The sequence below is a fragment of the Tarenaya hassleriana genome, unplaced genomic scaffold (assembly GCF_000463585.1).
Source record: "Tarenaya hassleriana unplaced genomic scaffold, ASM46358v1 Cleome7, whole genome shotgun sequence".
In the NCBI taxonomy this organism is placed as follows: Eukaryota; Viridiplantae; Streptophyta; class Magnoliopsida; order Brassicales; family Cleomaceae; genus Tarenaya; species Tarenaya hassleriana.
Genome location: NW_010969548.1, coordinates 3,146,220 through 3,170,160, shown reverse-complemented (window position 1 = coordinate 3,170,160; position 23,941 = coordinate 3,146,220). Strand labels below are relative to the sequence as shown.

Genomic DNA, 23,941 nt, shown 5'->3' with positions numbered 1-23,941 from the left:
GACAGCTTCCCTGCCTCTATTCCTTCTGTGGGAATTGATAAGGAGCCTATGGAAGCAACACATGATAATGCCAATGCCAATGATATAGTCCTAGTAAGCACCCTTCCTATGATGCTTCTTGTGTAAATATTAGCTTCTAAAGCTTTACAGCACTCCCAAAATGGCAATCTTTGAATTTAGTTCCTTTTCTTGTTAGAGAGTGACACTGTAGGTGAAAAATGCATTCTACCTGATCTTGGCTGATGCAGTTGTAAACTTTATTGTCACTTTCTGATGTGTTCAAGATTTGTATTCCTGCCATCAGGTTAGATTAGAGAACTTGAGTGACATGGTTACAGAAACACCAAAGTTTCCGACGAGCCAAAGCATTGCTGGAAAACCGTATGAAGCTCCTTATGCCCGGGTTTCTTCTCTGGAAGACCCATCTACTGGGAACTACTCTTGGGCCCCTCCCACAAGCATACCAATAAATGGGACCGAGCAGGAGACAGTCAAAGTTCTTGTACCAGAGTCTAAAACTGCGATGTTAGAGAAGATAACTGAGGCTTCTTCAGATAAGGCTCAAATGAAGGAGTCCACATCAAAAGGGCTGAGGAAACTGCTGAAATTTGGAAGAAAGACTAATAACAGCATGGACTCGGATAATGTGGCTGTCAACAATGAGCCGGCCATAAACACTTCCACATCCAGTGAAGGTATGACTTCTTCATGCTTTATTGACTCAGTCTCAAGAGCAAATGCTAGTTTGTTTAGCGAGATGTGAATGCCATCACCTGGATGAGGAGAGTTCATCACATTCAGTGCATTTTCGCTAGCCTGGCCTTGCATTATCCTATAAGAGCATGGTCCATATCATCCACACACTAGTAGACCCCTTTATCTTTCTCTTGATGCTGAATAAGAAAAGTGCTTGGTTGTTGTCAACAGCTTTTACTTTAAAGAACCTCATTTCTCAAGACGAAACACCAACAGCAGCTGCAGCCGGATCACAGAAGTGTAAGTTCTGTCTTTCCATGTATGGAGACTGTATTTTTTGAAGTTTGGCTGTGTAAACGTAGCCTTATCGGATCTTTTGCATCTATATTTGTTGTTTGATGATGTGTTGATCTAATCTGTTGCAGCTTCTCGCCATTTTTCGTTGCTGTCACCATTCAAGAACAAAACAAAGTGAGAACGAAGATAAGATCGCGGAAGAACGCTCCATCCCATTGTACTAGTTTTAAGTTAAATCTTCTATCTTTTATCAAACGCCTGTCCCTTTCCAAGTCTGAGAATAAACTAAGGTTATTGAAAACTGAACCGTTTGTTGTCATTGCAAATGAGATGTGCCATTTTCCTCGTGCTGTTACAGTTTTGCCGAACCCGATTGAACCGATACTGTTGAAATGGCCAAATCAGGCTCCGGTTTAGGATTAAGTTCCCTAAACCGGAGAGGACTGGCGGTTTAAAAAACCATTACCTGAATTTTCTCTTGGTGTTAACAGTTTTACTTTGTATTTTTTTGTCAGACTAGACCGGTTGGAGATTAAGAAAAAAACGTAAAATCCAAATGCAAAAGATAACAATGTTGGGAGTAAGATAAGATGCAATGAACTCTGGAATTTAGCAGAAAATCAAAATCCAGAAAATGAAAGAGGCAGAAATTCTTAGTAACACTACGCGCTTATGATGAGCTTTCCTTCTTCAACTTGGCGAGTTCTTGCCTCACCAATCCAGCTCTCTGCATTCAACACAGATGTACATATGTATCAGGGCATTATCATTTCGGAGGTTCATACCAATCGGAACAAACAACACGAGGACGAGTTCCGGAGATTGTTGTTACCTTGATCTTAGCCAACATAACCTTGAACCTGTCAAAGTCGTTGAGCGAGGCTCTTCTCTTCTGAACGATCAGCTTTCTGCCCCACGAGCTGTTCTCCCACTTGTTCTTCACATCTGCCATTGAAACAAGTGGAGTCAGATTGGATGAACAACAAAGAGTGGCATCTGTTGTTTGGAAGTTAAAAAGAGGCATTTATTCTCACCGGCCTTCTCCATGGCATCGATGAGAGACTTCTTCCTCGGGACACGGTTAATCTCGATTTTGATATCGGTCAATGAGAGCCTCTTCAGGTTCATTTGGGTTCTCACCATATCAGGGGCATCAACAAGAGCCTATCATCAATAACCAGCAAATCAGGACGACAATCAAGCTAGTGCCCATCTTTAAACTCATTTCAAAGATAGCACATTCTCAGATTCATTGTATTCCCTACCATATTTCAAGTCTGAATCTACAAAATACAAATTCATTTAAGATAATACATTTCCCAATCTGTCTCAAGTCATTCATCCCCAAATCGTTCCAATTCACAATCCCCAAATGAACCTTAAAAGCTTCACTCAATGTCATTACAAATGTAAACAACTGGAAATGCTACAATTACGCGATGGTACTGTCTTTATCTACACTCTCATCCATTTCTATCTCAAATCTTAGGTTTTCTCATCAACCCGACAAGGATGGACGCCAAACACACTCGACAATAATCACAAGCAGACAAGAACAAGAGTCGATAGCTTACTCTGTTCTGATCGACGACATCAACGATAACCACGCCGATCTCGACGTACCTCTTGAACACCTACACAGATAAACAGAAACAAGCGAATCAAATCACATCCCGAAGAGACGGGATTCGGCGACTCGGGGAGAGCGACAGAGAGAGCAACTGACCATTGTTGATTCTCGTCGATGAACAAACCCTAAACGTGTGAAGCTCGAGACTGTGGCTACTTCGGCTTCGTAGAGCGAAAACCATGCGAAAAATTTCGGTGGACTTTATATGGCGAAGGCGGAGTAACCCTAGAAAGAATAAAGTTGCATTTACCGTTCAGGGTCTGTATATTACTTTTATTTTCATTTTGCCCCAAACATTTATAAACGGTTCCGACCTTCCTAAGTAATTTCTAATTTCTACCATTAGAAAACTCAGGAAAAAAAACTCATTTTTTTTGTTCCTGAAGAATTTAAAATTGATGTTAAACCGTTAGCTGTAATTTTGAGCGGGGTGTAATAGATCAATCATAAATGTATGTGGTCAAATATCATGAAAATTCTATAATACTGGGTGTAGAATGCAAAAATACATCTCTTTAATTTTCAAAAGCCGTTAGATCAGATGATGGATGAAAAGAAAGAGGAAAAAAAAAAACTTGGGTTCACTTGCGCGCAGAACAATCTCGCTATTGTAATCTGATCGTCCTGTAACTTTCTCTTGTGTTCTCGGGAAAAAAAGGTACGATTTTTTTCCACCGCCTTTCGTCTCTCTCGTCCACCGCCTTTTGTAAATCGGTATCTACATGGGCAGATCTCGAATGCTTTCAAGTCTTAGTTTTTCTCCTGTTTCCCGATGCAATGTCATAACGGTTGAGATATCTGATGAGATTTTGTCGAGTTTGGTGTCTTCTTCGATCTGATAGATGGGGTTTTCTTGTTTCTGATGTGGATCGTGATTTCGATCTGAGGTTCGGTGTAATCTGGGCTGAATTTGGAAAATTCTATAGCTGCATGTACAGATGCACTTGCTTGTTTTTAATTTGCTATGAAATTTATGTCAGCTTCTGTATGATTTGATGTTTTGTCTGGATATTGCTTGCAAGATGACAGTTTCTTTTTTATTTGAGCTGTTCTCATTGCATTCTTCTCGGCGTTGCTTGCTGTATCCGTTTCAGATCTTGGGCTTATTTGTGGAGCCGATTGTGTTCCTTGGTTGATAAGTAACAGGAATTTCCGGAATGTCGTTAAAATAAGTTCCTTGGCTGTCTGAAATGAGAAATTGAGCTACCTTTTGAGTTTCTTATAGTGTTGTCTATCCTATCTGTCTACTTGAGTAAGATATCATGGATCCGTTGTCTACCGAATATCCTTGATGTTTATTGTGTTTAGATCTGAGATTAATGTCGGATTTTTATTTTCCTTTTTTCGCGCCTTCTGTTGTTTCGATTCCAGCAGTGAAGCAAAAAATGGAGGGGAGTGTGTTCACGCCTTGTCTGGGAGCAATAAAGCACGTCAAGACAGAACAGGGGGAGATGCTGACCAAGCCCTTTCTGGAGCTCTGCAAGATGATATTGCCTGTCATTGGTGACTTTCTCAGTCATATAACCACTTTTACGCGCCTAATCTCCTAAGAAAGGAAAATTTGGCTGCGATTGTTCGTTTATCTATTTGCTTTGATCGTACGTTTCAGCATTCTTTGCGGCTCTCAACGTGTGGATTTTGTTTGTCATCTTTCATTCCCCTCCAGCTAGTTCTCTGCCGTAGATATATTTTGGTTGGCTGAGCTTTTGAGATTTAGAATTCCGCATTTCTGGATCTGTTGCAATTATGCATGAGTATACATACAACTCACTTCTAGTGCAACAGATTTTCTTGTCTCTTATTTCACCATTTCGTTCTCTTTCGTATATTTCTTTTCCAGATAAGTTTGGGGCTGCTATGGCTCTTGTGAAATCTGATATCGGTGGTAACATAACGGTGAGGATCCTCTCCTTGTTCTCATCATTCGATCTTTAGATAGTAAGAGAATAAATCCATTTAATTTTGACAGAGTAAACCGCAAATTGAAGTGTAATGCTTTCCTTGTCTCGGTGATTCTCATGTAGCCATTTCTATATATCAACTGCTAGCCCTGCAATTGTAGAGATGGTATCTGAACTTACGTGTAGATGACACAAATACCATCCATCCTTGTGCATTTTTGTGAAGGTTCGGGGTTATCGCCTTGATTTTTCTCACTCACAACATTACCGGTTTTCCGTTGCAGAGATTGGAGAACAGATACCAATCTGACCCTGACAAGTTCAAGTACCTGTACACCTTTGTACAAGTGGAAATTGAGACCAAGACGGCCAAAGGATCGTCTAGTTGCACCAATGGTCTTCTGTGGCTGACAAGGTAAAAGAAATCGGGTGTGAGATGTGATCCTTCTTTCCTGCTATCATTTTGATAAAAGATATGAATGACACCGTCATTTCACATATGCTTTGGTTCAGAGCGATGGATTTCTTAGTGGAGCTGTTCCGGAACTTGCTTGCACATCCAGACTGGACAATGTCACAAGTTTGCGGTGATTCATACCAAAAGACACTCAAGAAATGGCACGGATGGCTCGCCAGCTCAAGCTTCTCGGTACTAACTCTCTCTCTTTCTATCCTTCATAAGATCCTATAATGGCCGAACGTTTTCTGGAACTTGAGCTAATTTTATCTTATATATTCTGGAAACCGGATCTTCAGGTGGCATTGAAGCTTGCACCAGAGAGGAAGAAGTTCATGGACGTGATATCTGGCACAGGAGACATCAACTCCGACATGGAGAAGTTCTGCTCTGAATTCGGCCCCCTTCTTCAAGAGAACCATAAGTTCCTGGTAAGTTATAAATGCACATCGCTTGTACTGTGAGTGCCATTGAAAAACTCGTATCTTTTATGCACAAATCAAACCAGTAATCGCGCAATGCACACGAACACACAGCTTCTGGGGTTCATCAATGGATGCGATTCCGTGCTCTTTCTGGCAAAAAACCTTAAACCTTTTGGCTGATGTTGGCAGGCAAACGTCGGCATGGATGACATGAAAGCTTCTTAATTGAGCTTCATTCTTGGCCAATCATCACAGCTTTTGGAACCTTCCACTGTCGGAAGAAGCAAAATAAACACGTGTTTCTACTGCATCCTCTGTTTCCCCATCTGGTGATTTATTACCGTGAGCCAAAAGTAAGCTTATATTTTGTGTAATTGCCTTTTTTTTTTTTTAGCTTCTTTACGTTTTTTTTTTGCGTATAACATTTTACTTTTAATTGAGAATCCTATTTTTTTTTTTCTCATACAAAATTTGTATAAGACACGGATCATGTAAGCATGCAAAACAAGTAGCAAATATTATCCGGCATAATTATATATATTATTTAGTTGGAATAAAAATAATAGAAATACAGTAAAAAGAAAAGAGAATTAAAACAAGGGGACATTACAGGAAGAACCCAATCATACCTACGAAGAGAAACCAAAGACGTGTTTTATTCGATAATGAGTCATTAGTACTAGTAGGATTCAACTCATACGCCTTCCCTCCATTAAAAAAAAATAATTATAGAATAAATTAAAAAAATAATATTAAATTATTGATATATTTTTTAATATTAAAGAGACCTCGTAAGAGTTTATATCCCTGGTAACCAAAAAAAAAAAAAAAAAAAATTAGTGCTCTCCCTCGTCTTCTCTCCTGGTTGATGACAACCGAGAGAGAGAGAGCTGATTCCATATACCCATCAACAAAAACCCTCTCCTCTTCTCTTCATTCCCCCCATTTTTGCTCCCTCTTTTCCATTACTTTCCATGCGCTTCAGGTTTGTTCATCTCGGCACCTCTTGTTCTCTTTCCATGTTTTTTCTCCATGTCCATGTTTTTTCAGACATCTTCTGATCTGTTGTTTCCTTTTCGGTTGGCAGAAATGGTGGGATCTTGTGATTTCCAATAATGTATAAAAACTCCCAATCTCTTATTTCTGGGTTTTAATCTTACGATCTGTTGATTTGTTCGTTCCGTCGGTCAGGTTTGCTGCCATTACAGAGCTCTAGCAAAAACGACCAAAAAAAAAACCCCAGAAACTTTTGTCTCCCTCGAGTTCGATATTCGAATTGCGCCCGAGATGGCGACAACAATGAAGGGCCTCTTGAAAGGCCTTCGATACATCACTCAGATTTTCGGTGAGTCCTCATCGAAAACGCCGTTTCTTGTGCCACAAGTTATCTCTGCAGAGATCTGACAATGTTTTTGAGAGGGAATTGCAGATGAGGAGAAGGAGCCGGAGATGCAGATTGGGTTCCCGACAGATGTGAAGCACGTTGCCCACATCGGCTCCGACAGTCCCTCCGCCAACACACCCAGCTGGGTACGGGCTGCGTTTTTCTCTCACCGATACATTTATACGCATTTTCTCTTATGGATACGTGTACGAATACAAGTGTCTGTTCATTTGCAGATGAATGACTTTAAGCCTCGAGATCAAGAAAACGGGCAAGCTGGTTACAGAGGTGATGTTAAAGGCCATGGCCCCAGATTCAACCCAGAAGGTTAGCGAAGACTTCGCATTTTCAAAGTTTCAACCTTTCAAAAGAAAAAACTCGATTGATTGAGGAATTCCACAGTCTAATGTGGCTGTCCCTGCAGGGAAAACCCAAAGGGGAGTGGGATTGCAAGAGCTGTTGCCTCCGGTCCAGACCGAGAAACCGATCTGTTTTCGAAGTGGTCGGCAGCCGATGCCCCGCCAAAGTCCTCCAGGCGCCACCGGAGCTCAAACGGCTCAACGGACTCGTCAGACCCCTCGGTCAGGAGGAGACGTAATGGCCCGGTTCCTGACATGGAACCTTCTTACCCTCTTGCTGCTGATGGTTCAGTTCCTCCGAGGAAACCCGCTTCGCGTCAGAGGAGGCTCAAGGGATCGGTAGGGGGAGAGCTATCATCAATGAAGAAATCTAAAGGAAAAGACGAGAACTCTACTGTTCTATCAGCTGATACACGTTTTAGTTCTTGAAAGAAAAACCTAAGATAAAAACGATTTGTCTGAGAGCATGTGTTTTTCATTTCCAGAGTAGCCTCAAGTGAAAAAAAAATCTGTCTTTCTTGACTGCCATGAAGAGAAACAGAAATCAGCTGTGCAGAAACGGTCAAAAACTCTGATCAAGAAGGGGAAATTCCATTGTCACTACGGGTGAAGAAGGAGAACAGAGGCAATGTTTTTACTTTTTTGTGGAAGGAATACCAAGAGGGAGTACAGAAGGAACAAAAGAAAAGAATCACATACCGAGCTTCTTCTCCATACAAGTCTATTCTTTGCGAAGATCTATCCCGGCCTTCTTAGCCACAGCCTCGAGTCCGTTTTTCTCGATTGTCTTCAAGGCCTTAGTTGACAACCGGAGCTTGACATATCGTTTCCCGGCTTCCCACCAAACCTTCTTGTACTGCAAGTTCACGAACTGCAACTTCTTGGTCTTGTGGTTTGAGAAAGAAACCTTGTTGGCCTTGTTCGCTTTCTTCCCCGTAAAAGGGCAAATTCTGCCTGAGAAAATACAAATGGAGAATGACAGTTTCAGCGATTACAGAAATGTTGTGATCCCCAAAATAAGATTTTCCATCCTTATGTCTCATGGTTACTGTCTTACACAAGAAACAGAGAATCGAATTTGCCTTTTCTTCTCTCATGATCGAAATTTTTCGATGGAAACTTGTCAAAAGCAAGGTCAAACAGCTTATAGAGAGCATTTGAAGAACCAAAATGAAGAAGAGAGCTACAGAATTCCACAAAAAAAGACAGAATTTCAGACCGATCGTGATTACCCACAAAAGGATTCGAACTTCAATAGGTAATCACGATCACATGGCCCTAGTTATACAAAACAACATCGACTTAGTCAACAATTTCACCACTTTTGGTGGGCTTAATGTCATGTCATACGATATTAAACGCGGACAAAACGCAGGGAAAAGAATTCAGGGAAACATACGAGCGACGATAGGTTGGAGAGCGGGAGCAGAAGGAGCAGATACGAGCTTCGCAACGTCACAGGGACTTTGAGAAATTCTGATGCCACTGAGCTGCGAGGAGAGGAACCCTAGCTCAGAAGACGACACAGTCGGTGCCCTGGAGACGGCCTTCGGCGGAGAAACGGCGGCCATCCGCAGCCAAGGTCCCTGCGTTGCCATTGTCGCCATTTTCTGTTCTGCTTCCAGGTGAAAGAAGAGGATATGTTGATAGAATCAGAGGACAGGATGGATAAAGATGACGATACACTTCACTCGAAGAGAGTCTCTACTTCTTTCAGCGGGTTACTCGTGAACTTCGGCATTCTCGGCCCAAACCCAGTACGACGAGAGCAATTCCGGTATGCATCGTACCGATTCCAAACCGGTGGCTGTTCTTGTTCTCTTTAGATTAAGAAAAAAAACTAAGAATTCAGAATCGGGAATCCAGGATCAGAACAGAACGAGCAAGAGGACCAAACTAAGTCTTAACCGTTGGAAAACCGGAATAAACCAAAACCGGTCAAGTCAATACCAAAGGTCGAGAACCAAAAGCGCTATTGTGGAATTCGACTTCTCCCTTAACAAGGAAACAGATGACAGTGACATGGGAAAACAGATCCCAATCCCATATGCATATACAAAGAGGATTAGGATTCGCTTTCAGATGAGACAAAATGGGTAACGAACAGAACACAAACCATATGTCCGAATCTAATGAAATGTAAGTACTGTACTATTTGTTTTAAGGGAATCTCATCTTGTAGAGCTCTTCAGAAACGTATTCCACCTTCACCACTCTGTTTCCGTACAGCCTTCCCTGCAAGGCACGAGCTGCTGCAAACGAGGCTTCTGTCCTTCCATACTCCACCAAGATACAACCCTTTTCAAACACACTTTCCATGTCCGGTTTTCCCTCTCTCTCTGCAGGTTCCCACCTTGTCCTGACCGCCCGAACAGCTCCAACTTCCTGCTTATGTTCAAGCTCATCAATGGCTGCCTCCTTCCCGTTGTCAGAACGATGATCTTCTTGTTCAGTTTTTGGTGCGGTGGAATGATCTTCATCGTGACCCGTAACTGTGAACTCGGCGGTTTTGTCTTCCCCGGTAGAACGGGTTTGCCCGTCTTCTGTATGTTGTTCTTCACTGTCAGTAGTATGATTAGCTTTCTTGGATTCATCATCTTTCCTACAAATCACTGATTCATTCATTTCTTCCCCAGCTGCATCTGTTTTCGAAGTGGTCATTTCGCTGATTTGGTGGTCCATGATGTTGATCGACTTGATCACACCAAACCTGCATCATGAGTACATGTAAAAGTGTGATCTTAATTCATTGAGTTTCAGATTTAAAGAATAAAAGCCTAACCTGGCACATTCCAACCGCACATCCTCCAGAATTTCTTTCATTTCGGGTTCAGAAATGGACAGAAGGTCTTCTGGGTCGATCTACCAACAAAGTAAGAATGGAAGGAAGGCCACACATGTTCATTACCATTCACGGTTAACGGGGAAAAAATAAAATTTAAAAAATCGGAAAAACATAAATGTCCTTACCACATTCTTGAGCTTCAGTATGTTGGTAGGTTTGGCCAGAAGGGGTTTTGCATGCTCAGGTATCCCATAGAAGGGTGGATTTTTGTTGTCACCCTGCAACATACACTTGTTACAACATACTTTCTCCTTACAAAAGGATCCAACTTCTCCTAAGAACCACATAAACATAGAGTAATGCATGGATAAGAGAAGAACATGATGATGGTCGTGAATTACCATGATAGATGATGCATCAGGAAGTGCTCGAACAACAGTTATTACATTCCCACCCAACTTCATACCGTTGAGGCCAGCGCATGCTTTGAGTGTAATAGATCCATCCATGTACTGAGGATGTAAGAACGTCAAATGACACTTTAGCCAAACTCAGGATTACAATAAGAAAAAAACAACTATCAATTAAGCTCATCGCTGTTCAGCCATTTGGAAAGATGGCACTGGCTTTAGAAAGCCGACTCTTCACAGAATATTACATAGAATACTGAAATTTTAAAGATGATTTATAAAGTTTTCGGTTTTTACACAGAATATTAGTGATACCACTTCAGTAAAGGGCACACATGTTACTAAAACTAAAGGGGAAAAAGAGAATTTGGAAGCTTGAGTTATTGCGCATCTTAAGGTATCTATAATGACATTCATGCTAAAACAAATCACCCATCGATATTCTCTGAATCCTACCTTGATAGAACGCAAACACATCGGATCGTACAATCCTAATAACTACATGAAGACAATAAATTACAGTAACCCCCCCATAAAAAACAAAAAAAAACCCCCCCAAAAAAAAAAAAAAAAAAAAAAAAAAAAAAAAAAAAAAAAAAAAAAAAAAACGCATGTCTGAGTTTTCATGATGATATAGAGTGAATTGAAGAGAATTTTTAACAGAGCAAATCAGAGAAAGCATTTTTGTTTACCTCCAGGAAAGCGCATGGCTGATTAGTGTAGTTTGCAAAACGGTATGCCTTTAGAGGTCCAAAGACACTCACAATCTCCATCAACTGAAAAAAAAAACAAAGAGGAATTACCTACAATATAGGAAACGAAATAGGGAATATAAATTATAATAATATAACTCTCAGAATCACACCCATCTTACCATTTCAGATGAAATGGCATTTGAAATTCCACCAATGAATATCTGCAAGAACAATGCGAACAAGAAAGTGGTACACAAGAATCAGCAGCAAACCAGCAGAGACTAGCAAAGATGACTTATTTAAAACAACGAAAGAAATACTCCATCAATGTTACATCTTTGAAGTCATGTACCAGAATTAGTAGTTACGAAGTAAACAAAATATCAAAATGTTTCACTTTATAAAATTCATGATAGTTTAGCCAAATATACCTTGTTAGGTGAATCCTCCACGGTCTCACTTAATGCATTCGTAGCTGCCTCTTTTTTATCCAGGTCACCGGTCTGCATGAAAATAGCAACTGTCTGAAAACCTGCTTCATAGACGGTAACCAAAACATACCTCAGGAACTACAAATCGACAGCAGAAACCGGTTGTACTTACTAAAGTTTATTTCAAGGAGCAAGAGACTAATTGTTTTACAATGTCAAACCAAGCTACCAAAGATAATTTATTGCAAAAATGAGATAGTAATTAATAGTCAAAATTTGGGATTAAACTATTAAAGGCCACAGCATTCAAGATGCTGCCAGGCCATAATTCATAGAAGATTCAGCAGCTTTCAGATGAGACAAAATGGGTAACGAACAGAACACAAACCATATGTCCGAATCTAATGAAATGTAAGTACTGTACTATTTGTTTTAAGGGAATCTCATCTTGTAGAGCTCTTCAGGAACACTGAATAGAACCATCAGTCGCTTAAAGACTCTAGAAAGGATTTGTTCTTTTTCACAAGATTTTTTATGTCCAATAATACTCGACCTCTATCACAAGTACATTATACGAATTCTTAATTAGTATGCAGTTGAATAATACGATTTGGAACAAAAAAAAAATCAGCGACAGCACTAGGAAACCATTCAAGAGAAGCTCGACAGAGAATGAAATACAAATGTGAAGCTTAACCTCTCGATGAGAATTCTTGAGATGCAGAAAAATAAATCATAGCAATATAGCATTCGGAAGCTGTCTTGACCAAACTATGACAAGAAAAAAAGTAGCAGACCTATTGACAAAAATGCAGAAAGAAGACATACCACCCAGAATGATATGAAAAGCACAGCCATACAGATGTTTAACCCACAACTCAGAACACAAAAATAAACCTTCATACCTTGATGCAACTTGTCGCTAGACCATTATAACATAAATTAAATCCAGTCTTAACTGTTATTTTAACAGAATGCAAATAAGCTAGATCACTAGTATAACCAAAAGGATATGGATTATCTATGCACAACCAAAAATCATAGCTGCAAAAGAGGAAAAGGAGAAAAAAGAGAAAGAAACTCAAAACACAACAACTTGTCACTACACCTGGTGTCTTCTTATTTACCAGAAAGCTTCATCACCCTCCTGAATGTGAATTACGATATACCCAACATAAACTACCTATTTAAGAGATTCCAAGACACGATAGTCAGAAAACAGTCTCACATGTAGCTTGAGAAAAAAAATTGTTTCATGTGCAATCCATAAACTACAGCTATGCCCAGTGCTACATCTAGTTAATATCAGAGGTCATAAAATAACTTCCGAAGAACATGAATGAGACATAAAAGCCTTTCAAACGGATTGAAAATAAAAACAAATAGCACAACTCTACTAGATCAGGCCTTTCGATATGAAGTAAACCCTAAATAAAGCTAGTTTCTCCAATTCAGTATTACTTTGCAGCACAACTAGAAAAACTTGAGGTGAGAACCTCAATCAATATCAGGAAGTAGTTGATTAGGTTATTTCTCACAAAAATCTTAATTCTCACGAGACTATACTGGCTAAATTATTCAGCTTCTGCTTAGCCCATTACCGAGACAAACCCAAGCTATCTACTAAAGCAATAAGATCAGAATATGTGCCTCCAAAATTCTCATATATCAACAAGATCATAACTTGTTAGATGGCATGATGCTTCCATCAAGGTTCTTTCATAAGAAAGGCTGTGACAAAAACATGACAAACAACCAACACAAATTCCTATCTGCATATGAGAAAAAATAACTTCCCTTTTCTCCTGACCACGGAGAATCCAAAGATCTCGTTGTTTGAAAAGTAAACACCAAAGATGCTTAAAAAACAGAAAGCCCTTGAAGCCATTACAATCACAATCAGCAGCAATAAACTATGCTGAGGTCCACAACAAATAGAAATTGAGATGAAAAGACCACAGGCTTATGTACTATTATGCTGTAAACAACATTAATCCACATGGTTGGTCAAATTCCACTACCGCATACCTATCATGACTCCGCATCTCAAACACAAATGGACCTGGCTTTCTTATGAATTACTGAACGTAAACTTGAATCGAACATGGATTAGATTATAGACTCGCATAGCTCATGTACAACTAGAATTGAAAGCAAAAACTATAATCAAGCTAAAACACATTGATAATTTATAATCCCTCTCAAGTTCAAGAACTGTTCTCACAGAGCAACAAACTACAATGAAGAACACTTAAAGCAGGCACATGGGAGAAGATTGAGGAAATAATTCTTACTGTTGTTTCAACAAAATCTTTAGGGCGTCTAATTTTGAGGCTCGAACCCGCAAACAAACAGCCATCCAAAGAGAGTGCAGAAGAAGCATCCTCAGGTGTAAGAAATTCCACAAGAGCCTGACCCTTCTCATTATTTATCTGCATTCCAGAAAGAAGAGGACGTCAAATGGCACAATCCAAACATTCTACAAGAGCAATATTGATGAAGAAAAAAAATATCCCAGGGGCTTACAATACAGCTAATACAAGGCTGGCTTCCTTGAATGTAATTAGAGCCTGAAGATAGCATATAGCTATTGAAGCATTCAATCAAAGACTTCTCAGAGACTGAATCAGGCACATTTTCTATGTAAAGTCTCCTCATACGCCTGGTAGATTCCGTGAGTTGAACAGAGTCAACTGAAATGTTCTGTTTTGCTGGTGGTGTCTTAAAAGACACCTCGGTAAGGGGATTCAACATAGCCAAAGCCGTTTCACTAAAGGTTGAATATGCAGTCTGTATTGCTGCCTGGATAACTGACCCAGATAGCATGCTGGTGGTTTCAGTAGGTACCAGGTCCCACTTAGCACTTTTTTTTTCGGCTGAGAGATTCGGTGGAGAAGGAGCCTTGTGGGGAACCTCCTCCCTCCTTTTCCTTGGGGAATATCCACCAAGTCCACTTTTGGAACCTGTGTACCGCCTCGACTGATTACTTGAGCCATTGCTTGCCACTTTTTTTCCACCGTCACCAGAATGATTCCTTCCAACCTGATCTTTTGGTCCACTGACAGAGATCTCCTCACAGTCTCTCCTGTGACGCGATGCAGCCTTTTCAGCCCTTGGAGAGGGGGATGTCCTTCTATTTTTATCCTGCCCATGATCTCGGCTCCTTGTCCTTCTCCTTTTCTCCCTAATGTCACGATGATGTGGCCTTGGCTGTTCCCTTTTTTCCTTTCTCTCTGAACCTTCAACGCTATGCATTTTTCTCAGATCCCGTTTCTTGGGATTTTTCCTCTCCCTATCTCGTGTATCATCTCCATTTTGGTGTTTTCTCTTGTTCAAGTCATCCGGTTTTCCACTATTTTCATCCGGGGGTCTATTAATCACTACTAAACTTCTCAGACGCTTCCTAGCAGGTACATTCTTAGCGCTACTTGCTCGCTCATTAACAAGTTCCGTAGCATGAGTCTGTTCATCAGTTGCCTTTGAAGCACGTCTTTCTCTACCTTGCACAGTTTTGGTTTTCATAGAAGGGGTATCATCTCGATCAGCCCCCATTTTTCTTTCAGTATAACGACCTTCTTCTTCAACCATCCTTTTTGCATCTGTAACGTGGTCTTGCTTGTTTTTGTGTTTATCAAGTCTCTCCTCCCTATAAATTATCTCCTCTCTCCTTCGTGAACCATCCTTAGCATTTACCTCAGACCTCAGCTTCTCAGAACAATGGGAAGAAACTCTATGGTGTCTACCCCGCCGGAAAGGATCATCGCCCATTGACTTGGCTTGAATTGTTTCTACTCTATTTCCCTCCTCCACATTTTCCAATGACTCTTTCTTCTTCCTTCTTTGCATAATCTCTTCGAAGCTTATAGGTCTTGTCCGAGCAGCAGATCCTTCGTCTGCAAGTCCATGGTGTTTTCCCAGTGTAGCCCTAGTCTTACTGGATTTATTCATACTGCGTACTCTCACAGAATCAAAGGCAAATGTCCGCAAAAAATTACACCTTTGAGCCAAACAAGAAACAACAGAGAGATCAAACAGGCCGAACAAACATCAGTAGACATGCCGCAGAAGTTCAAACAATACAGCATGCAAATGTTCACTTCCGGACTCACCTAATCTGGCAGAAGCGGGTTAATATTGGCCGGAGTTTATCAGCCGCCGGCTACTTCTCTCTCTCTCTCTCTCTCTCTCTCTCTCTCCGATGGGCGCCAAATTCGGCGAAAGTAGAACTTCTTTAGCCTGATTTTTCAGCTCCTAGCATGGATTTTCTTAGTCCCGTCGCCTGGAAAGCGATGATGGATGAAATCAATCGCCGGCGATGGACAAAATTTCATTGGCCGCAGAGGCTTCGCCAACATGGAGGATGGGATCGTTAGGGTTTACTCTTTTCGTCACCTTTTAACTTATTTCAATGACCGCAGAGATTCCAAAGAAATTATTTTTTCACCTCACTAATAATATCAATTAAGATCAACATTCTATTATAATGTTTAGATATTTATTTTTCGTGCAAAACAAAAATTCGAAGCAATATCGCATTTATTTGGACATTTTACTCATATCAGCCGGATCGAAAATTTTACGGGTACACCACAAAAAACATAACATATTAAATTCTCTTCGAAAAGACCATATTACCTTTAACCGTATTATTTGTTCATTCAGAAAAGAATTTATAATTACGACATCATAATTAATTCTAAATACAATTATAATTGATTTTAAATGACGTGGCAAAAAATGCATATTTCAAATTTAAAAAATAACTATATTTTTTTAGACCTTATCTTGTTATACCATCATAAATACTTTTTTTAATCGGATAGTTATATAATAGTCGCAATAAAAATCGTAAAAAATATGAATGAAAGAATATTTCGGATTTTTTAAATGAAAAAATGGTATAAGATTGAAAAAAATATTTTTTTTTTTTGGTGATGTATGTGAGAACAAATTGGTGCAACCCAAATAGATCATTTGAGTAAAATAACCCATTTATTTCCCAAAAATTAAAATAAGAAATGACGAAGTATCACGTTATCTTAACAAAATTCCAAAAGAATAACATACTACATATATTTTTGTTGAATACAAGCCATATATTTACACACCACATCTCAATTTTCTTAGAAGAGTAAACCACACTTGTCACAAGTGATCCACGGACTTGGACTACAAAACAAAGGCTTGGCATTTGGCCTTATGAGCACTTGGGTAAGCAAGACCGTACGCATTGGCTTCATGGCCGAGAGTATCTGCGGCGCGGTCGTTGGACTACCTCCCCATTAACAAACAGCTCGGCTGCAATCCATCAAGAACGGAACATTAACATCCCTAAACAGAGCCGTCTTATTATAGGGAGTGCAAGTGGTTGCAATTTAATTCTATAAGAACAGTTTAATAATTTGTTTATATCTGAAATAAATTTAAAATCATTCGTTTATTTTTTTTTAATGAATGTAATATTTTATACGTAACATAGATTCTATTTATGAACACATTTTTAACTCTAATAAAAAAAAAGAATCAACAAATTCTTCTTAGGAACGACACCACACACTCGAACCAACTTCCATACGATTAGAAACATTTACAAACTTTGCAGACTTACACTTCTGCCCCTTACAAAGCAATTAATTACCATTTTCACCCCTCCCCTTTTCCTCCCATGGCACAAATTCATCTCCTCTTGGCCAACTGGAACGCCTTCTTCAGAAAATGATTAGCCACCCGATCGTTCCTGTGACAGAGAACTCGCAAGATCGTGTTCGGATCCGACCGGTTCCACCGCCCTGTCGTCGGCGGCATCGGAAGCTTATGTCCGGCTCCGACCATTCCAATGCCACTCGTCTCGCACGTCACGATGCTGAAATCTTCCATCAACTGCTCTGTCGGCTGACTCATCAGCTGGATCACTCCTTCCACCGTCTCGGCCTCTCTGTCCACTATTTCCTCCGGAATCAATCCTTCTCCGCAGGTGCAAAAAACCTTCTTCAAGTTGTTGAAATCTTCCTCGATCAGACCGTGATCCGCCCTGTAAAACACCCGGGAATGTCCTCCCGCGAGTAAAACCATCAAGAACGCCTCGAATGACGCTTTCATCACCTCCCTCATCGCCATGGCTTGAGCTCGATCCGCTAAAATCGCCGACATTAACGTTATATTCTGTTTCAAGATCCTCAACGCGGGTCTGATCCTCGAGTTGGGGACATCGCCGACGTAGAGGGTCTCGTAGAAAACGGAGTTCGAGTCCAAGAAGATCAATCTATAGGCCGCGACTTCAGAGACGTGTAGGCAAGCGGATTCGATGGCAGCGTAGGTGAAATCGAAGTAAGAGGACGAGTTGCCTCTATGGCGATAACGTTTTCGTGTTGCGGGGAGGACCCTCGGGTTGAGAGTGAGTGTCTTGTTGAGGGAGTGAAGGTATGAGCTGAGGAACTGCAACGTGTTGAGACGGATGTAGAGCCGTTGGGTCCCACGGCTCGTGGACGGCCGAGGGTGGTGACCTTCCGACGCGGCCGGGATATTGTGGTGGAGCTCTTCTCCGGTCGCCGTGCATGGCGTGGCTATCTTCCAAAGCTTTGCAAACGTCGAGTCTCTGTTGCATCTTGTGAGTGGTGGAAGAGTGGGAATGTAACTCTGTTTTGATCCTGAAACATGGAGAGAATCACAGAATCATGGATGGAATCGAAATCGGAAGAAGATAATTTACCAGTTTCTGTGAATCTGTACTCACCACAAGATGCAACGAAGGTAGTGTACTCTTGAAAGAGTTGTTCCAGTCCTTCGGCAAGATCATGGACGAGATCTTCTGTGATTCCAATCGGTACCTCGAAGAATTCATCGACAGTATCCTTCGCTAGCTTCATCAATTCCCCAGCGGATTGTGCATAGGGCTCTGATTTCGATTTCGGGTTCCATGTCTGCACAAGAAAATAAACACTACACGATCAGATGGGCTGACGAAATATCGTTTCTTGATCCGCAAGTAAACTCTTAAACCTACTTCGGTTTCCTTTGCCCTGTATAAGCACTCTTGAACTCTCTTCAGCTTCTCTTCGATCCACTGCCTCAAAAGTCGCAAGATAATTGAGTCAACCTCGTAAGGAACCATCTCTCGTACAAGCCCTTTTCCTCCATCGTCACATTCCTCGGAATCTTCGGCCACCATCTGAACCAGAACCTTCTCAAGCTTCCCGGCCGTATGCAGAACCTCGACAATTTCTTTGGTGATCACCGACCTTCCGGCCAAGTATTGCATCAAGACCGAGCCATAGCACTGGTGAAGGCTCACGGACGCGACCCCGGCCGCAACCGAGTGCCAGCGTTTGAGTATAGGGCTGAAACACTCGCGTTCTCGCAGCGCCAGTTCCTCTGTCTCCTTGGCCAGTTGCAGCAGCATGTCTGCCGCCGCTTTCTCTCCTTCCTCAGTTGTCGCCTCGAACCTGCCTTTGGTGCTCTCTATCACCTTCGAGAACGCATTTTTTATCGATGCTCTGATATAGTAACTGACTCGATCTCCCGAGTAATCCACCAGTTTCACATCTCCTTTCTCTTGCCCTTTCCCCTGAGAGATCGTAACATCCTCGCCCAGTATCTTCGACGACGATAGAGCCAATGGCAGAAGATTCTCGATCAATCCCATATTCCCACGTTGGAGATAATCATGGTAACTCAACAACCTTCGACATAGACAAGACAGCATCAGGAACAGGAAAGAACTTAACCTAATGCATGACTATGAACCGAAGAACACCAAGCGAGTACCTTTTCTCGGTCCATCCTTGCATGGAGGCCAACGTCGAGGTCAGTAGCTTCACGTATAGAGCCTCGCGGTCGAGCTTCTTGGCGTCATTAGCCACCTCGGCCAACATGGCGTGTGAGGCACCGAGCAAGTCCGGCTCCATTTGCAAAGTCACGACATACTGATGAAACAAAACCCACGTGAAACATAAGTTGTGTATTGCCCGAGTTATCCCAAGTGTTGACCATGTCTTCTTCATCAGCTCCAAGAGCTCATCCACTTCGTCCAACACCAAAGTCTCGTCCCTGACGTCGAAGATCGATTGTAACAGCGCCACGTAGAGGTGGATGTTCAGAGGATAACCGTCGGCCCAGTGACAGACATCGGTGGGGTTACCGTTGGTGCTGCGCCATGACAGGGAGACAACAACGTTGGTCAAAGTTCTCATGGTGTCAGAGTTTTTGCTGGCATCGATAGGTTTCGACTCGCTCTGCCTGACAATTTCGCGCATTCGCATGGCGAAGTTGTTGGTTTTGTCGAGAGGGATCGATGGGTGAAGGAGAAGACCGGCTTCGAGGACTTTGAGCTGTCTTCGTTGCCATAGCTGGTACTCGTGCGTGTCGTTGAACTCGGAGGCTTTCAGGTGTCGGAGAAGCTCTAGTGGAAGGATTATCGTCTCTGCTCGCCTTCCCGTCTACACACGCAAATCGATAAATCACGTCAAAGAATCCGCCATTGATGAGAAAAAAGCATGAGTTCTTTTTGTAGAAGAAGATGAAAGGGAACTTACTTGGCCAACAAGTGTCCTCATTAGGGTTTTCCGAAGGCGAGTGTCACTCTGCTCCGTCACTCTCATCTGTTGCCTCATGATCTCCGCCGAGGTTAACGGTCTTCTCGGCCGTACAGGCGGTACGGTCAAGAACCCGGCTCCAGGGCTAATATGACCCATGCCACCGCCACCACCTGCCGGAGAAACCGGAGCTGACCCGGCCCCACCAACCGCCCCCATAGTCGACATCCGTCTGGAAGGCGACCTTTTAAGCATCTTCAACCCTAAGGCGCGTTTCACACGACTCGTCGGCGTGGTCACCACCTCTTTTCTCCCCATAGACCCGAACCCTGACCCGGCCGGTGACCTGGGCCCACCTCCCCCTCCCCCGTCGCCATGATTGTCACCGTCGCTGCTGCTGTGGGAGGAATAGAATGTGAGAGCGGTCTTGCCTCCGAACCCGGGCGAGGAACGACACGCCGTGAAGAAGATCTCATAGGCGGTCTCCCGGATGTCATCGCGGTCAAGCCCGTCAAGCTTTCCGAACGGCCAGAGGAGATCGGTGTCCTGACACACCACCGTGGAACCCAAGTTAGAGAGAGGAACCGAGAAGGACTCTCGACGGGGATGATGGGCCATGGACGGACGGACGGCTCGGGGAGAAAGAGAGAGAGGGGTGAGGGGTCGATTCTTTTAGACGTCCAACGAGAGAGGAGAGGGAGAGAGAGAAGGCATTCTGGGTTTGTAAGAAGAGAGAGAGGAGAGAGAGAGACAGAGTTGGATGATGGTTTTGTCGGAAAAAGCTAAAAGAAGAAAGAGGGTGTGAGAGAAACCAGGAAGATTCACATAAATATATTTAGCAAACACCCTATTTTTAGTTAAAAACTTTTTTTTCTGAATCCAAATCCCAACTCCTCCTCCTTCCTCTCTGTAAATGCTTCTAATGACGACATGTTCGAGTTATTGAACTATATATATACACACACACACACAACTACTTTCTTACCAACAGAATCCAGCAATGATCACAAAACAGCCACCGCCATTGCCATGTCTTTAGATGCTTCTCTCAAAAACAAAAACAGTTTGAAGATTTTTGCGGTTCTGTCTGTATCTGTTGTCGCTTGTAACGAGAGAGAACAATAAAATAAATAAGAGGGCACGTTCCATAAACCCAAAAAGGTTACCAGATTTTACCATACCAACCGATCCATAGATATCAGACAAGGCAACAGCAACCCTGCTTCTGAGCATTCTGGTTATACTTTTGCATTGTTTCTTAACTTTTGTTATGCACTTCTCAAAGTAAAAGATATCAGACAAGGCAAGTCGACAAGAACAGTTTACTGTCTTGCTACTAAACCAAACCTGGGAATCAGATGGGGGAGAATCGGACAACGTGAGAGCCTGCGTCTAGCTTCTTGACAGCCATTTGGGTGAAAGACCGAAATGCAGAACAAGATCCTCCTGTACAAAACGGTTGCAAAACACGAAAGGGAGAATGATTATTATGCACATCTCCAAGTGGTTAATACAGCCTACCCGATATGAAGAAGCTCCTCAGCTACCAAACAAACTCCTTTTAGATCTCAGAGCACATCAAACACATACCTTCCGAGATGAAAAAACAGATAGCCGGAAGAAGATAGTCGAAGCTTGAGCAAACCGAACAAGATTGAATATAAAGATATGTGACGACGTTATTGTAAAGCACAAAACACTTAGAGGTAGATAGAGATAGAAAACCATTCCAAAGCAAACAAGTATAGATAATAAGCACGCAAACTTCAACTACAACTCAAACAAGGGAAACACTAAGTACGACCAGCATCTCGAGTGCCTGAAAACTACTTATTACGAAACTAGCAAAATAGATATTATAACAATCTAGTTGAGTTCAAGCAACGCAACCCAATCCCAGCATAGATTGATTTCCTGGAGGATGCTGCTCCACATAATGCCGTTATAGGCTGAAAGAGGAGTCAAGGTCAGGGATGAAAACCACGTGGTAGTCTCTGATCCTGTTTCACTGTTGCTGGGCTTGTCTACCACTGCCATAGCCACCACCATAGCCAGCTTGTCCATTCCCTTGGTGATTCCCATAACCTCCAGAGCCATCTGAGTCAGGTTTCCAGGCTGCATCACCGTAAGCACCGCCATGGCTGCTAGGCATATTGCCAGATCGTCCACCAACAGGGCCATACGCAGAGGGAGTCCCATAAGAGGAATCACTTCCTCCATATCCGCCATACCCATAGCCTTGACCACCATATCCCGCTGGCCCACCTGCTTGACCAGGCATCGCTGAACCTGGACCAGAACCACCCCATCCAGCAGCATTTCCATAGCCCACACTGCCATAACCAGAAGGAGCTTGAGCGCCCCATGAACTTCTAGGACCACTTCCATACCCAGCACCAGGATTCCCATATGGTGCACCAGCTGGGTTGCCATACCCTCCATAACCACCATAACCTACACCGTTATTTCCATAACCATATCCAGCACTGTACCCAGAAGCTCCATAGGGAGGGTAACCGCTTCCGGTGTTCTGAGGCTGCATGAATCTATTGGAATCCATACGACCCTCATATCCACTTCCGCCATAACCCAGATAACCTCCTGAGCCACCGGTTCCACTACCGCGGCTGGCCCCGCCAGGATTAGCATCTTTCGGAAGGGCCCGCTTCACTTCAACTTGTTTGCCATTCAAATCATGGAAAGTCTTGTGCAGAACACGGTCAACTGAATCTTCTGATTCGAAAGAAATGAATCCAAATCCACGAGGACGTTGGGTGTTTTGATCAATCATGATGACTGCATCAGTTACAGAGCCATAAGCTTCGAAGTAGCTGCGGAATTCATCTCCTGTTAACACGGGAGGTAAGCCTCCCACAAAAATCTTCTTAGTTCTGATATTAGCACTGCTATCGTAATTTCTAGAGGCAATAAAGTTTCCTGATCTCCCAGAAGTATTCTGCTCTTCTCTAGACATAGCTCTCTTCACGTCAACCTAATATATCGCAGAAGATAAACAATCAAATAGGGAAAACATTCGCCACCATAGAGATTAAATACCCAACAAATGGATTCGAGCATTCATTAAAACTAAACCGAAAATGTGAAAATCTGTATCATAGAGAAACAACGAAGAACGTCACCAAAACTATAACACCCACAGTCGTTCTAAATCCAGACAAACAATTAACAAATAATGGCATGAATTTCACCAAAGACAATGGCGAATTCATCATAAAGCTGGGAGCTTTCGAAGAAAAAAATTCAGAAATCCCACGAAAAAACCCCCAAAGGAGATACTAGAAACAATTAAAACGCTTACATCTCTGTTATCGATGTGGTGTTTGTCCTGAAGAACCCTATCAACAACAGCAGGATCCGAGAACGCGACGAACCCGAATCCCCTGGGTCGACCCGTCATCTTCTCTCGCATCACCGTAACCTGCAAAACCTCGCCGTAATTGCTGAAGTACTCTCTCAACACATTCTCGTCCGTCTCCCACGATATCCCGCCGATAAACAGCTTCCCCTGATCCGATTCCATGGCAACGATATCTCTCTCTCCCTGGTTGCACCCAAAACCCTAGATTCAACACCGACAAATCCTCCGAAGAAAAAAAAAATTCACTCAGAACCAGAAAAATTAGGGTTTTCGGGTTCGTGTGAATCGGAGAGAGAAAAGTCTGAGTGACAGATAGCGGCCAATTGCGTTTAAGGGAGCGAGAGCTTTGGGACTCACACTTTCCGATTCCAGCTTATTTTATTCTTATTTTCCAAAATTATTATATACATTATTGTTTTTAAAATAATTTTTTAAACTGATTCGGACACACGTAAAAAATGAATCTAAATATTACAAAACTAAAATCTTAAAAAGCGATATTATTCACAAAACACAAAATTGAAATCCTGATCATCTGATAATAATTTGAGGCAATAAAAA

At 42.1% G+C, this 23,941-nt stretch overlaps 8 protein-coding genes across 9 annotated transcripts in view; 3 read left to right on the top strand and 5 right to left on the bottom strand.

Annotated features, from left to right (window-relative positions):
* The window catches only part of LOC104801554, a 7,140-nt gene extending 5,796 nt beyond the window's left edge, over nucleotides 1-1,344 (top strand). Inside the window, exons 11-14 of the mRNA XM_010524864.2 lie at nucleotides 6-93; nucleotides 305-695; nucleotides 928-996; nucleotides 1,122-1,344. Of these exons, the coding sequence (XP_010523166.1) occupies nucleotides 6-93; nucleotides 305-695; nucleotides 928-996; nucleotides 1,122-1,171 (598 nt within the window). The 3' untranslated portion in view covers nucleotides 1,172-1,344. The remainder of the gene's footprint in view (nucleotides 1-5; nucleotides 94-304; nucleotides 696-927; nucleotides 997-1,121) is intronic.
* A 179-nt stretch (nucleotides 1,345-1,523) lies between these two features.
* On the bottom strand, nucleotides 1,524-2,812 carry LOC104801079 (60S ribosomal protein L14-2-like). The gene is made up of 5 exons (XM_010524169.2): nucleotides 2,720-2,812; nucleotides 2,568-2,627; nucleotides 2,028-2,157; nucleotides 1,826-1,938; nucleotides 1,524-1,720 (listed from the first exon to the last, which is right to left on the bottom strand). Exons 1-5 carry the CDS (start codon nucleotides 2,720-2,722, stop codon nucleotides 1,664-1,666), a joined length of 363 nt encoding a protein of 120 aa, XP_010522471.1. The 5' UTR covers nucleotides 2,723-2,812; the 3' UTR covers nucleotides 1,524-1,663.
* Nucleotides 2,813-3,183: 371 nt separating this feature from the next.
* On the top strand, nucleotides 3,184-5,937 carry LOC104801078 (glycolipid transfer protein 1). Of its 2 annotated transcripts, none has more exons than XM_010524168.1 (7): nucleotides 3,184-3,281; nucleotides 3,998-4,126; nucleotides 4,464-4,519; nucleotides 4,809-4,939; nucleotides 5,038-5,173; nucleotides 5,281-5,412; nucleotides 5,596-5,937. In XM_010524168.1, exons 2-7 carry the CDS (start codon nucleotides 4,009-4,011, stop codon nucleotides 5,629-5,631), a joined length of 609 nt encoding a protein of 202 aa, XP_010522470.1. In that variant the 5' UTR covers nucleotides 3,184-3,281; nucleotides 3,998-4,008; the 3' UTR covers nucleotides 5,632-5,937. The 2 variants fall into 2 exon arrangements, with proteins under 2 accessions (XP_010522470.1, XP_010522469.1); XM_010524167.1 differs by having other exon boundaries at nucleotides 3,995-4,126.
* Nucleotides 5,938-6,253: 316 nt separating this feature from the next.
* LOC104801553 (CRIB domain-containing protein RIC3-like) lies at nucleotides 6,254-7,492 on the top strand. Its single transcript, XM_019200944.1, has 5 exons — nucleotides 6,254-6,391; nucleotides 6,598-6,751; nucleotides 6,836-6,936; nucleotides 7,027-7,117; nucleotides 7,215-7,492. The coding sequence occupies exons 1-5, from the start codon at nucleotides 6,275-6,277 to the stop codon at nucleotides 7,490-7,492; spliced, it is 741 nt and encodes a 246-aa protein (XP_019056489.1). The 5' UTR covers nucleotides 6,254-6,274.
* Nucleotides 7,493-7,698: 206 nt separating this feature from the next.
* On the bottom strand, nucleotides 7,699-8,800 carry LOC104801077 (50S ribosomal protein L28, chloroplastic). The gene is made up of 2 exons (XM_010524166.1): nucleotides 8,549-8,800; nucleotides 7,699-8,103 (listed from the first exon to the last, which is right to left on the bottom strand). The coding sequence occupies exons 1-2, from the start codon at nucleotides 8,754-8,756 to the stop codon at nucleotides 7,871-7,873; spliced, it is 441 nt and encodes a 146-aa protein (XP_010522468.1). The 5' UTR covers nucleotides 8,757-8,800; the 3' UTR covers nucleotides 7,699-7,870.
* A 273-nt stretch (nucleotides 8,801-9,073) lies between these two features.
* On the bottom strand, nucleotides 9,074-15,871 carry LOC104801076 (splicing factor U2af large subunit A). The gene is made up of 10 exons (XM_010524164.1): nucleotides 15,580-15,871; nucleotides 13,997-15,467; nucleotides 13,765-13,902; nucleotides 11,471-11,542; nucleotides 11,219-11,260; nucleotides 11,037-11,120; nucleotides 10,336-10,446; nucleotides 10,120-10,212; nucleotides 9,932-10,011; nucleotides 9,074-9,859 (listed from the first exon to the last, which is right to left on the bottom strand). The coding sequence occupies exons 2-10, from the start codon at nucleotides 15,416-15,418 to the stop codon at nucleotides 9,310-9,312; spliced, it is 2,592 nt and encodes an 863-aa protein (XP_010522466.1). The 5' UTR covers nucleotides 15,419-15,467; nucleotides 15,580-15,871; the 3' UTR covers nucleotides 9,074-9,309.
* Nucleotides 15,872-16,977: 1,106 nt separating this feature from the next.
* On the bottom strand, nucleotides 16,978-20,942 carry LOC104801075. Its single transcript, XM_010524163.2, has 5 exons — nucleotides 20,002-20,942; nucleotides 19,235-19,905; nucleotides 18,474-19,149; nucleotides 18,204-18,390; nucleotides 16,978-18,117 (listed from the first exon to the last, which is right to left on the bottom strand). Exons 1-5 carry the CDS (start codon nucleotides 20,617-20,619, stop codon nucleotides 17,147-17,149), a joined length of 3,123 nt encoding a protein of 1,040 aa, XP_010522465.1. The 5' UTR covers nucleotides 20,620-20,942; the 3' UTR covers nucleotides 16,978-17,146.
* Nucleotides 20,943-21,662: 720 nt separating this feature from the next.
* Nucleotides 21,663-23,736, bottom strand: LOC104801074 (heterogeneous nuclear ribonucleoprotein 1). Its single transcript, XM_010524162.2, has 2 exons — nucleotides 23,321-23,736; nucleotides 21,663-22,993 (listed from the first exon to the last, which is right to left on the bottom strand). The coding sequence occupies exons 1-2, from the start codon at nucleotides 23,540-23,542 to the stop codon at nucleotides 22,007-22,009; spliced, it is 1,209 nt and encodes a 402-aa protein (XP_010522464.1). The 5' UTR covers nucleotides 23,543-23,736; the 3' UTR covers nucleotides 21,663-22,006.
* Between the last annotated feature and the right edge of the window lie 205 nt (nucleotides 23,737-23,941).

What these genes read in the sequence shown, in the direction of transcription:
- LOC104801074 (XM_010524162.2), bottom strand. Translation starts at nt 23,542, where the DNA reads ATGGAATCGGATCAGGGGAAGCTGTTTATCGGCGGGATATCGTGGGAG. An exon ending in ACCACATCGATAACAGAGAT is followed by an intron (nt 22,994 to 23,320) that starts GTAAGCGTTTTA and finishes GCGATATATTAG; the next exon opens with GTTGACGTGAAGAGAGCTAT.
- LOC104801076 (XM_010524164.1), bottom strand. Translation starts at nt 15,418, where the DNA reads ATGAATAAATCCAGTAAGACTAGGGCTACACTGGGAAAACACCATGGA. An exon ending in AGCCTTGTATTAGCTGTATT is followed by an intron (nt 13,903 to 13,996) that starts GTAAGCCCCTGG and finishes TCTGGAATGCAG; the next exon opens with ATAAATAATGAGAAGGGTCA. An exon ending in CTGATGCATCATCTATCATG is followed by an intron (nt 10,213 to 10,335) that starts GTAATTCACGAC and finishes TGTATGTTGCAG; the next exon opens with GGTGACAACAAAAATCCACC.
- LOC104801553 (XM_019200944.1), top strand. Translation starts at nt 6,275, where the DNA reads ATGACAACCGAGAGAGAGAGAGCTGATTCCATATACCCATCAACAAAA. An exon ending in CCGCCAACACACCCAGCTGG is followed by an intron (nt 6,937 to 7,026) that starts GTACGGGCTGCG and finishes GTTCATTTGCAG; the next exon opens with ATGAATGACTTTAAGCCTCG. An exon ending in CCCCAGATTCAACCCAGAAG is followed by an intron (nt 7,118 to 7,214) that starts GTTAGCGAAGAC and finishes CTGTCCCTGCAG; the next exon opens with GGAAAACCCAAAGGGGAGTG.
- LOC104801075 (XM_010524163.2), bottom strand. Translation starts at nt 20,619, where the DNA reads ATGGCCCATCATCCCCGTCGAGAGTCCTTCTCGGTTCCTCTCTCTAAC. An exon ending in CAAGGATGGACCGAGAAAAG is followed by an intron (nt 19,150 to 19,234) that starts GTACTCGCTTGG and finishes TCTATGTCGAAG; the next exon opens with GTTGTTGAGTTACCATGATT. An exon ending in TACCTTCGTTGCATCTTGTG is followed by an intron (nt 18,118 to 18,203) that starts GTGAGTACAGAT and finishes TCCATGTTTCAG; the next exon opens with GATCAAAACAGAGTTACATT.
- LOC104801079 (XM_010524169.2), bottom strand. An exon ending in ATGTCGTCGATCAGAACAGA is followed by an intron (nt 2,158 to 2,567) that starts GTAAGCTATCGA and finishes TATTGATGATAG; the next exon opens with GCTCTTGTTGATGCCCCTGA. An exon ending in TTATGTTGGCTAAGATCAAG is followed by an intron (nt 1,721 to 1,825) that starts GTAACAACAATC and finishes TGTTGAATGCAG; the next exon opens with AGAGCTGGATTGGTGAGGCA.
- LOC104801077 (XM_010524166.1), bottom strand. Translation starts at nt 8,756, where the DNA reads ATGGCGACAATGGCAACGCAGGGACCTTGGCTGCGGATGGCCGCCGTT. An exon ending in TCTCCAACCTATCGTCGCTC is followed by an intron (nt 8,104 to 8,548) that starts GTATGTTTCCCT and finishes GTATTTTCTCAG; the next exon opens with GCAGAATTTGCCCTTTTACG.
- LOC104801078 (XM_010524168.1), top strand. Translation starts at nt 4,009, where the DNA reads ATGGAGGGGAGTGTGTTCACGCCTTGTCTGGGAGCAATAAAGCACGTC. An exon ending in TCGCCAGCTCAAGCTTCTCG is followed by an intron (nt 5,174 to 5,280) that starts GTACTAACTCTC and finishes CCGGATCTTCAG; the next exon opens with GTGGCATTGAAGCTTGCACC. An exon ending in AAGAGAACCATAAGTTCCTG is followed by an intron (nt 5,413 to 5,595) that starts GTAAGTTATAAA and finishes TGATGTTGGCAG; the next exon opens with GCAAACGTCGGCATGGATGA.